Raw genomic sequence first — 12,426 nt, forward strand, 5'->3', positions numbered from 1 at the left:
TGTGGAACGTGTGTCGATTTTGAAGTCGGTGGGGCAAATGGTTCTCGGGTTACGTGCATTACAACTAGAGATGTCCCGATACTGTATCGGTATTGGAAAAGTATCGGATCGGCCCTTATTTGATCATATCGGGTCATATCGGTATCGGAAAATATGCCAGTCTAACCACCGATCCGACACAGGGGTATAGGGGTTGACACTATGGCAGGTAAATAAAATGTTGGGGCATGTGGAGTTTGCTTTGGAGTTGCCCCAAACTGCAAGTGCACATTTGAGTGAGGAGTCTGCTATAAACACAACACGGTCGGTGGACTTCAAAATAAGATATTTTTGTATTATTATAAATGCTATTCTCTGGTATTCGGTATCGGTATCGGCTAACACAGAAATTGTGGTATCGGGACATCCATAATTACCATACACACACGTGCACATACACGCACGCACACACAGTTGGCTATTTCAACCAATCAGATTGCTTCCTCGAAACGACATGTTGTATATGATGATTGATGATTGATTCTTTATTTAAGTGTCATGCTTCTTTATTTAAGAAGCCCAGCCCATAACTTACGGGACACTTTTTACAGTTTACATAAACAATGACAATAAACCCACATGACGGTTTGCAAACAATGATCAAGTGAATACCAAACTGACTAATACACCCCAGATCCTTACGAGGCAGATTAAATAATATAAGACATAAAATAAAATACCATAAAATAAAATACACCCTTAGGCCTGTGACAGGAGACACATGTACCTACTTGAAGAGCTGGGATTGTCTTCTAGTCCAGGCTCTAGAAACAAACTGGGCTGTATAATTGTGAATTTGTATGCATTCATTAGGTATTTGTATGGGTGTATTCTCTTTCTATTATTCTCTTATTCTCTATTCTCGCTCGCTCATTTCAATTCAAATTGCTTTATTGCCAAAGCATACATGCTATAACATAAAACAGTATAATCATCCTAAATGTTCTTGTACCCGGTTATTGTGTAGTGTATTATTTTGGCTACTGTTGTATATAATATATTCTATAGGCTTCTGGAGGTATGTTCATGGATGTATTATTTGGCTGTTGTATAACTTGACATGTTTCTAGAGCCTGGAGGTGGAAGACAATCCCAGCTCTTCAAGTAGTTACATGTGTCTCCTGTCACAGGCCTAATGGTGTATTTTATTTCATGGTGTTTGTTTTTATGTTATTTAATCTGCCTTGTAAAGACCTGGGGTGTATTAGTCAGTTTGGTATTCACTTGATCATTGTTTGCAAACCGTCATGTGGGTTTATTGTAATTGTTTATGTAAACTGTAAAAAGTGTCCCGTAAGTCCATAATATGTGCTGGGCTTCTTTGGAAGCGTGACACTTAAATAAAGAATCAATCATCTGTACAATGTAGCGTTTGAAAGTGTAATTATGTATTCTGCCTCTTGGCCAGTTCCCACTTGAAAAAGGGATGCAGTCTCGATGTGTTTTTAGTACTGGTTAAATAAAGGTTAAATAAAATAGAAATCCTAGGATAATGAAGATGAGTGATTAACAAACATAGAGACGAGGATGGTGAATGATGATGATGATGATGTGAACAGTCAGCAGTTTAGTTTAGTGAGTGACTTCAGCCAGATTCTGCCCACTGACTGGCCCTTAAAACTCATTCACCGCCACCAGGGGGCGCCAAAAGTCCCAGACCGCCACCAAATCTCTTTTATTTTATTTTATATATTTTTATTTTTTTCAAAAAAAAAAAGTCTAAAAAAAAAACTGGACATCATGAAAAAGAAGTTAAATAAGTCCTTGGCGACCATTGAGTTAAAGGGACACTTCACCCTTTTTGCAAAAATATATATGTTAATGATGTTTAGAAGATTTAGAATTATAACACTTTCCTGGGGGTCTTTATGTGTGTAATATGTGGTTTTAGATATTTTAGATTTTAGCAGTGAGCCTAGTGTCTCTGATGTCATCGAAAGTGGGCTCACTTTCTTCCTGGACTAGAATTCCCATAATGCTTTGGTGCACTGCTCCTCCTTGTGGAGCAGTGCACCTCCTCCTTGTAGTCCAGGAAGTACGTGAGCCCAGTGTCCATGACATCAGAGACACTGGGTTCACTGCTAACATCTAAAATATCTAAAACCACATATTACACACAAAAAGACACCCAGGAATGTGTTCTAAATCTTCTAAACGTCTTTAACATATATATTTTTGCAAAAAGGGTGAAGTTTCCCTTTAAGTTGATGACAACTACACAAGGTACAGTATATTGTGCAATGTTGTTTTTGGCAGCACATTTTGATTTTAGTTTTAGTCATAGTCTCTTGAATAGTTTTCATTTAGTTTTAGTCTCATTTTAGTCACCCGGGAATGTTTTAGTGTTAGTCTAGTTTCAGTCGACTAAATATCATAAGATTTTAGTTCACTAAATCTACAGTTGATTTAGTCGACTAAAATGCGTTTTGGCGGGCCTTGATGCCGTCGCAATGACTGTTTTCACACCAGCTGAAAATATCCGATCTACAAGCTCACAGCGCGTCGTTGTGAGCTTGTAGATCGGCTATTTTCAGCATGCAACCAAGTGTAAAATGACATACTGGATATCTTGTCCACTAGTCCCTCCCTAACATTTTAGTCTTAGTTTTTATTTGTTGACGATATTGTCAATATATTTAGTCTTAGTGTTAGTCATCATAGCTTTGTTTTCATTTAGTTTCCATTTAGTTTTCCTCAGTGAAAAAAGGCAGTCGACGAACATTTTTCGTCTTAGTTTTAGTCGACGAAATCAACACTGATATTGTGCTGCCAGAAACGATGCATACAGACATTTTGATTGATTGATTGATTGATTGATTGAAGAATTTATTAACAGTTTGCAGAATTACAGTACATTTCAAGTACAAACTCAATACAAAGGCTGTTAACTGTGAGTGGACGACCCAATTAAGCATTACACTTGTTTCCAATAGGGTCCACCATGTTCAAATCATCAAAACATTTAGAGACGTACAAATAGACACTTCTATAGACAGAACAGGAATTCATCATAAAGGAGGTAAAAAGGGAAAAGAAACATATACAGTGAGGGGAAAAAAAGGGGTGGGCGGTGGGGGGGATTCACGTTCAGCTCCGTTCATTTGTTTGTTTTCCTTGGAGGAGCTGCGTTGGGTCCCCAAGTCGGCTCCGTGGCCGTACCTTGAGTTGGCTGTGTGGCCGTGACCGTCTCTTGTGTTGTCCTTGCGTTGGGTCCCCAAGTTGGCTCATTGGCCATACCTTGAGTTGGCTGTGTGGCCGCGACCGTCTCTTGTGTTGTCCTTGCGTTCGTGTTTGAGGGATTCCGATTTTACAGGGGCCAGTTTCGAATTGCAGCCGTCCGTAGGTGCCCTTTGAGAGAGGTTTTGAAAGAGTCAAAACCGCTCTAGATTTCAACTAGAATATACCGAAGTGATGACTTATGAACCCATTAAAACACCATTCTGTGTCATATTAGATGTTTTTGTATTGGCTATTCAAAAACAGCAGATGTACGTACACGCTTGTGCATCTGCTATTTTTGAATACACATTGACCCCCTTTCCACCGGTTGGGACCTCAAAGGCCCTTAAAACCAGGCTCCAGACTTCCCAAAACAAACTGGTCAGGCTCCTACTTCACCTAGCCCCCCGAACCCACCTCACCCCTGCCCACTTCGACAGGCTGGAATGGCTTAGGGTCGACGACAGAGTACAGCATCTTGCAATGGGTCTGGTCCACAAGATTCGATACACCACCAAGATACCCATGTACCTGTCTAGATACTTCCTTAATGTTAACGAAGTCCACACCCACAACACCAGAGGGAGTGCAACGAACCATGTACAACCCAGATTCGGCACAAACAAGGGACTAAATTATTTTCGCTCCTATGCCACCAAAATGTGGAACGCCCTACCAACTGTCATTAAGACATGCAAATCCCTTGACTCCTTCAAAACCGCTCTCAAAGGGCACCTACGGACGGCTGCAATTCGAAACTGGCCCCTGTAAAATCGGAATCCCTCAAACACGAACGCAAGGACAACACAAGAGACGGTCGCGGCCACACAGCCAACTCAAGGTATGGCCACTGAGCCGACTTGGGGACCCATCGCAAGGACAACACAAGAGACGGTCACGGCCACACAGCCAACTCAAGGTACGGCCACGGAGCCGACTTGGGGACCCAACGCAGCTCCTCCAAGGAAAACAAACAATTTAACGGAGCTGAACGTGAATCCCCCCCACCGCCCACCCCTTTTTCCCCCTCACTGTATATGTTTCTTTTCCCTTTTTACCTCCTTTATGATGAATTCCTGTTCTGTCTATAGAAGTGTCTATTTGTACGTCTCTAAATGTTTTGATGATTTGAACATGGTGGACCCTATTGGAAACAAGTGTAATGCTTAATTGGGTCGTCCACTCACAGTTAACAGCCTTTGTATTGAGTTTGTGCTTGAAATGTACTGTAATTCTGCAAACTGTTAATAAATTCTTCAATCAATCAATCAATCATTTTTAGAAAGCGTTTGTTGTCAAGTCGGCCTTGGATTCATGGTAATCTTTAGAGAAGAATGATGCTCTAACGTCTTTATATTTCTCACTCTCTCCACTTAATGTGATCAAATAGTGAATCATCTGATTACAGGTACCTCACTGGCAAACACCCCAACATCCAATATATGCTTGTCATCCACCCATCAGTGTATTTACACTAGTAAACGTGCACCCCCCCCCCCCCTTCCTCTACCGTACTCACAGTATATAAGAGTCTATGCGTGTCTCCATGTCATTGGATTCCCACCACTCTCCTCCAGGTATCGTATGAATGATGTACATATCGTAGTTATAGTTCAGATGAACTCAAAGCATGAGGACAAGAAAACATTCGACTAACTGTACTTATTTTATTATATTTTGTTTTCTTTCATTTTTTTTTTTTTTACCGGAAAATCTGAAGATCTGCCTTTTTTTATTACACTCTCCGTGTTGAGAGTTGTTAACCCATTTTGTGCGGGAACCCCTTTTGGTGTTTTAAACATTATGTTATAATTTAGCTATTGAAAAATAGCAGATCTACAAGCTCAAGCTTGTAGCGGCGCGCTACGAGCTTGTAGGTCTGCTATTTTTGAAAATATTTATTTCAGAAAACTGGAGGATTTAGAAGATTTTTTTTAATTTTGAGGTCAGGCCTAACGTTTTTTTTATCATCTATTTCTACAAATTATAACTTCATGTAGACTATTACTGTAGTGTTAAATTAAAAAAATCTGAACTATCCCTTTAAGTAAGGATATTCTCTCTCTCTCTCTCTCTCTCAGCCATGGACACAAGGTTCCTTCTACTGTGTGCTGCTGCTGCTGCTTCACTGCTCACAGGTGCAATGCTGCAACTTTGATTGACTTCACTTGAATGACTTAACATGACGTGACATTACGGGCGCGTTCGGAAATAGCGCACTGACTGAGCCCACTGCGCAATGCAAACTAATAGGCGAGTGCGCTCCGGTGTGGTATTTCCGAACGCGCCCTACACGTGTTCAATCCAATGTCTCTCCTCTCCTCTCCAGTGTGTCAGAGTTGCACCTCCGGCAGAGAGTTCTTGACGGCGTTTCTTCCAAACCATAGATATAGAAGACAGAAGAGTAAGACTCCCAAACTCCAGCTGGTTCTAGCTGCCCAGGGTTATGCAGCCACCGTCAACATACAGGTGTGCACTGCCCATAATCATGCATTTTCATTTATTTATTTTTGTCACAGCTTAAAGGACAACTTTAGTTTTTTTCAACCAAGGTTCATGCTTTAGGATGTTATTAGAGAAAGTAAAAGATGAGTGTCATTTTTTTTTCATTTGCTGCTTTCTTTCGTTTTAGCTGTTTTTGACAGGGGGGCGGGGGCATTCGAGCATGGGGCTAAATATGTATTTTTTTACAAAATATATGGCGATTTATTTTTTTATTATTTACTATAGTCGTAATAAACCCCAGGAAATTACATCTGTCCACAAAAAAATCACAGGATCTACTGAATGTGAAGGTAGCCTACTGGGGGGAAGCCACACTGTGTGTCATGTGGCTCAATGTCAGTTTGACACATTCAGTAGATCTTGTGATGTTTTGTGGCCAGATGTAATTTCCTGGGGTTTATTAGGACTATAGTAAATAATTAAAAAAGAAATTGCTATAAAATGTTGTAAAATAATACATATTTAGCCCCATGCTCGAATGCCCCCGCCCCCTGTCAAAAACAGCTAAAATCCATAATACGAAAGAAAGCAGCAAATGAAAAAAAAATGACACTCATCTTTTAGTTTCTCTAATAACATCCTAAAACATGAACCTTGGTTGAAAAAAACTAAAGTTGTCCTTTAAAGGGATAGTTCAGATTTTTTTAACTTAAGTTGTATGAAATTCTTGCCATTAATATAGTGGTTGCAACTGTATTAATTGATTGCCCGAGTCCCGTTGTGGGAGTTCTGCTCTGGTTTTGGTCAATATGAAGTAGTTCCGGTCATTTTGTGGGGGGCACTGGGGCCACACAGTAAAAGTAAATTAATCCACAAAACTAGCGTCATTTGTATTGTTGACCTATTTCTAAAATATTAGCGCGACTTTCGTTCAACTTTGACCCCTCCATCACATGGAACTATTTTTTGGGCGTAGTCCTATGGACAAAAAAACATAGTTCTGTGTGATAGAGGGGTCAAAAAAGAACCAAAGTTGCACTAATATTTTAGAAATAGGTCAACAATACAAATGACGTTAGTTTTGTGGATTAATTTACTTTTACTGTGTGGCCCCAGTGCCCCCCACAAAATGACCAGAACTAGAACAGAACCAGAGCAGAACTCCCACCACGGGACTCGGGCAATCAATTCATACAGTTGCAACCACTATATTAATGGCAAGTATTTCATACAACTTAAGTTAAAACAAGAAATTATGACTTTCGTCATATTATTAGGCTACCAGCAGCTTTTATATTTGCGGCGGTGGTGGTCCACAGAAAAAAGATCTACAAGCTCCCAACGTGTGAAGATGTGAATATGATGCAGTGTGAGCTTGTAGATAGGCTATTTTAACTATTTTATGTATTTTTGATAATTGATATTATATATTTTGTAAAGGAATGGTTTTGGTCATACAAGGTTTTCACCTGGCAGCAATATATCTGACTATCAGTGTTGTAAACTCTAAGTACTGGACCCTCGTCTGGTTTGACAGACAGGTAGTGTGTGCAGGCTGGGTGGTGTGTGATAATCCGGTTGAAGTATTCCTTCGGTACGGCGACTGCGGCGGCGGGCCCGGGAGAACAATAACGCGACACGAGACAGTATCACGCTAAAGGTTCACAAAGTTTATTACACAAACTGGAACATATATATAGTGCTGGATCATAATGACGTGACAACAAGATATGAGACATAATAACGTGCCTACTGCAGCAAGGCTGACCTTGCTGTCTGAGATGTCTCTCGTAGCCTAACTATAAAGTATGCTACAGTACAGGCAGTACACAATACATATCAAGTACACTGTATCTCAAGTTGGAGTACACAGACATGGGCAACTCATGATTATAACATAATCTTTTGTTTTGAAAAAACAACTGATACTGTGTTGATACAGTGCGGAAAAGCGTCTTGCAATCACACCTCGGAACCAAAACAAAAATAGCCAATATCACTAATATGACATTGTCACTTCGTCTGTGATATCAATCTTTGCTAGGAAAAATTGTAGCCGAGTCCCCCTCCCCATCAACCATCCAATTGGGCGAACACACGCATGCGATGTGATTGCGTGCGCAAAAGAAAAGAGGAGAGAGAGAGAGAGAGAGAGAGAGAGAGGAAACAAAGAAAAAAGAGGGGAAGAAATCAAGAAATCCAACGCTACATATTAAAAAAGAAAACACATAATCATAAATATACAAAACTCATTAATAAAAGGTGAGGGGAAGGGTAGGGAAAGGGGATTGGGGAGAGGATGAGAAGAAAGGGGAGGATACAAAAAAATAAACATAAAATCATCCTGAATATAATGTAACCTAAGATCACTGATCATTTTCAAAAAACTAACTCATTTCTAAACTAATGAATAATCAACCTTGTCTTAAGTAAGTTGTGTCTAATTTCCACACTCACAGAATAAAACATTAAGAGAATCTTTTTTGCAGGAATCAGTCTAATCTAATCCTATTCCATTCTTGATTATTGTTGCTCCATGATCTCTGAGCATCACCTTTCCACTAAATGTTCTTATTCACTGTCTCCAATCACCGCAAGGCAGTTAACTCCTTGCACACACTCACCTTTGGTGATGCTGTGGCAGCGGTGGCCGAACGGATAGCGGCGCGGTCTTGATACCGGAAGGTTCCTAGTTCGTATCAGCCGTCCGACACGTTAAAATTACCACCGTTGAAGTGCCCTTGAACAAGGCATTGAACCACTACGATGAAATGTGTTCTATGAGCAGGGCCTGGCTGGAAACAAGTTCTTGAGCTTAGCCCAGATACCCTGGGTAAATATAGATTTCATTTCATTTAATTTTTTCATTTCATGCTTGCATTGATAAATTACATTAGCCTCTCTACTTCCTCACGTACTTCACCTAATCCAGAACTTGCCTACTCCAGTCCACAATTTATACCTGTGTGGAATTGTGCTGCCCCCTTTAGAAATGGAGGCCCTCTTTGAACGACTGTGAAATGTGTGGATATCTGCATGTGCAGTGTGTGGATTAACATAGGTTGGCCTACTCACGTATTCGGCAGCAAATAAAAACAAATAAGAACTCCGCTTCAATGAAAACAAAAAAGAAAATAATCCATGTTTGGACCTTCCCTACACAGTGCAGAGGGGGACGCAGAAAATCGTGGGTAAGTATAAGACACACATGCTGAATAAATACACATTCACATTTCTTTTGCTGGCATCCAACTTCTGAACACCAATTGTTGTAAACTCTAAGTACTGGACCCTCGTCTGGTTTGACAGACAGGTAGTGTGTGCAGGCTGGGTGGTGTGTGACAATCCGGTTGAAGTATTCCTTCGGTACGGCGACTGCGGCGGCGGGCCCGGGAGAACAATAATGTGACACGAGACAGTATCACGCTAAAGGTTCACAAAGTTTATTACACAAACTGGAACATACATATATATAGTGCTGGATCATAATGACGTGACAACAAGATATGAGACATAATAACGTGCCTACTGCAGCAAGGCTGACCTTGCTGTCTGAGATGTCTCTCGTAGCCTATCTATAAAGTATGCTACAGTACAGGCAGTACACAATACATATCAACTACACTGTATCTCAAGTTGGAGTACACAGACATGGGCAACTCATGATTATTATTATTATTCCTGAAGAAGATCCTATTAAAGGGATCGAAACGTTGAGTCAAATAAACCAGTGAAGCTGAGTTTTCATACCAGTGTTGCAGACTTTCTTTTTTCCAACTCATGATTATAACATAACAATCAGTATCAGTCAGTTTGACCAGATTGCATTCAAATTGGCTACTATGAGTATGAGGTTTCCACTTGACAGCACTCACACAGTTGGTTTGATTGACACCCGAACACATTGACAATGTCAATCTTTCGTAAAAAGGAGAGTCTGAAATTTTGTAGAGTTATGGGTCCATTTGGTTGTATTTGTACATGCTCAGGTCGCCCATTCTCCAAACCATCATATATCGCATGATTCGCATCGCTCCGTCCGCGGTAGTATGCGTGGGAGTCCGCGAGTACAGTCACTGAGACACAAATGTGTTACTGTCTGTTACCCACGCTCCCATCGCCCAGGACGAAGTTCTTTGTCCTTTCTATTAGTAACGCCCGACGCCCAGGACGAAGTAGTGTCCAAAAGACGAAGATTATTGATATGAGAACGGATCGCATGGCTCCACAGCCTGGGAGCGCCTGTTGGGCAATCCTCGGTGATGCGCAAGAGTGAGACGTCATCGAAAAACTCCCTCCCCTGTTTAGCTGATGAAAACGTTCATAACTCGCGATCTAAATCATCCCGTCTTTTTATGAAAAAAGATCCTGTGTTAGACGGCGCTCCGCGGTCCAGTCGCTAGTCGCGATAGATTTATGGCTCTGGGACTGGTTGAAACCAGTGCGATCATGGCTAATGTCTGGGAAGGTGCGTCACAGTGCGTGGCAGGCGAAATAGCCAATGCGAACTGTCTAATCGTAATACTTAGGCACAAACCAACTATTGTCGAAGAACAATATTGATGTAACTAAGAGATTCGCTGAGTGAGCTATATTTTATATACAGAGATTTAGAAGGAATAAGCAAAAGCGTGATGCGGCAATTCCTCCTCCAGTCCGCTGTGTCTCCTGCATGAGAGTAGGCGAGAGAGATGACGTGTGTGTGTGTGTGTGTGTGTGTGTGTGTGTGTGTGTGTGTGTGTGTGTGTGTGTGTGTGTGTGTGTGTGTGTGTGTGTGTGTGTGTGTGTGTGTGTGTGTGTGTGTGTGTGTGTGTGTGTGTGTGTGATCAGGAAGGCGTGAACATTGCTATTCCATCTGAACTAGCAGATGCTCAGTTAAGTTTTTTTCTGCTAATGCTATACACATCCATGTCGGCATACAGAAGCAACATAGGCTGTCGCACTATGCGCGCATGCGCGTGCGTGCGTGCGCGCGCGTGCGTGCTGTATGCCGACATGGATGTGTATAGCATTAGCAGAAAAAAACTTAACTGAGCATCTGCTAGTTCAGATGGCATAGCAATGTTCACGCCTTCCTGATGACGATGACTGTATTATAAATCTGCAGGAGCCTTATGGACACTTCTCCAGGACTCTTCATTTATCTCCGAACGAACACGTCTGGGTGGAGCTGCCGGTCGAAACGCAGCTCCGGCGCGCCGGCGCTCACCCCGACTTGGCGGTCCGGGTCTCGTCCAGCGAGGACATCACCGTGATGGCGTTCAACAGCCGCTCTGGGACGGGGGACGGCACCGTGGTCCAGCCCGTCCGCCGGCACGCCGTGCAGGACTATGTGGTCTTCACGCCGCCGTTCGGACCTGCCTCCATGGACAAGCTGGTGGCCGTGGTCAACGGCGACAGCGCCAACAACATCACCTTCACGCCTTCTCAGGACGTCACGCTGAGAACACGTCGGACGCAGGACATCTGGACGGGCGGACGGAAAGTGAACGTGGTCTTGAAGCCTCACGAGACGTACCTCATGCGAGGCGCCAGCGACCTCACGGGCACGTGGGTTCAGGCCCAGAGGCCCGTGGCGGTGTTGGTGGGCCACAGTTGCGTGAAGATGGTGGACACGTGTGAGCACGTGGTTGAACAGCTCCCCCCGGTGTCAGAGTTGGGTAAAGAGTACATGGTGCCCAGTATGAGCGATGCCAAGCAACAACTCGCCTACATAGTGGCAGCCGAAAGTGGCGACACAGAAGTGGAAGTGCAGGGGGAACACACGTCCAAGTAAGAGATGGCAGCAGATTTGTTTTTGTAAATGAATGTCCTATTTTATACTTTATCCCATGGCAGACAGTACCATGCAAAAATAGCCATTCTACAAGATGACAATAGAGCGCCATATAGTCCTGACGTCACTCGCTCATCCCCTGGTTCATGGAAATGTTTCTCTATGGACAATAACATGGGGTCATCTTAAAATCGTCTCATATAAGCATTGTGGTCCAAAAATAAACAAACTGCTCCTGCGATATCGTCGGGGAGGTGTCTCTGTATCGTTTATGACATCAGTCCCTCATAATATACAGTCTGTTTCTAGCAAAAATTTAACTAATTCAGCAGCAGTAACGTTAGCGTTTTCTCACAGTCAGTTGATTCTTCATATCCACATGAGTGAAACGGCCTGGATGATTTGCTTATTTTTCAATCACAGTTCTTATATGAGGCGATCTAAAATCCCCCTATGGGGATTACAATGCAAATAAAAAGTACATGAACCTATGGACTTTAACGCCCACTACCGATATTGACGTCAGACCTCGGTGCTCCACTGCGCATCAGCTAATAGAGCGTCGTAGTCCCGCCCCCCTCGAGAGACCCGGAAAAGAATTCCCCGTTAATTTTCCTCATAGACTTTTCAAAAAGTATTTATTTAAAGACGTTTACACCGCAGACAAAGCCAACTCTTGTCGTGACAAATCATGACAATAAACACAATGTTTTGGGCCGAACAAATAATTAGAAAGAAGAAAAAAACGGCAGGTTACAACACTTATTTTGTTCTTTTTCTTCTTTGTAATTATTTGTTTGGTCCAAAATATTGTGTTTCTTGTCATGATTTTTCACGACTCGAGTTGGCTTCGTACGACGCTTAAAAGGTCTTTAAATAAATACTTTTTGAAATGTCTATGGGAAAAATGCATTGGGATTAATTTCCTGGGCCTGGTGTCATGAAAG

General features: G+C 42.2%; 1 protein-coding gene across 3 annotated transcripts in view; it reads left to right on the forward strand.

The window, feature by feature from the left end:
- The first annotated feature begins 5,527 nt into the window (after positions 1-5,527).
- The window catches only part of LOC306925599 (IgGFc-binding protein-like), a 50,214-nt gene continuing 43,315 nt past the window's right edge, over positions 5,528-12,426 (forward strand). The window contains exons 1-3 of one of the 3 annotated variants that reach the window (XM_079504524.1): positions 5,528-5,727; positions 8,868-8,894; positions 10,811-11,475. In XM_079504524.1, the coding sequence (XP_079360650.1) occupies positions 5,566-5,727; positions 8,868-8,894; positions 10,811-11,475 (854 nt within the window). In that variant the 5' untranslated portion in view covers positions 5,528-5,565. The remainder of the gene's footprint in view (positions 5,728-8,867; positions 8,895-10,810; positions 11,476-12,426) is intronic. The other 2 variants (XM_079504526.1, XM_079504525.1) reach the window with 2 other exon arrangements.

The sequence above is a fragment of the Electrona antarctica genome (assembly GCF_951216825.1).
Source record: "Electrona antarctica genome assembly, chromosome: 6".
In the NCBI taxonomy this organism is placed as follows: Eukaryota; Metazoa; Chordata; class Actinopteri; order Myctophiformes; family Myctophidae; genus Electrona; species Electrona antarctica.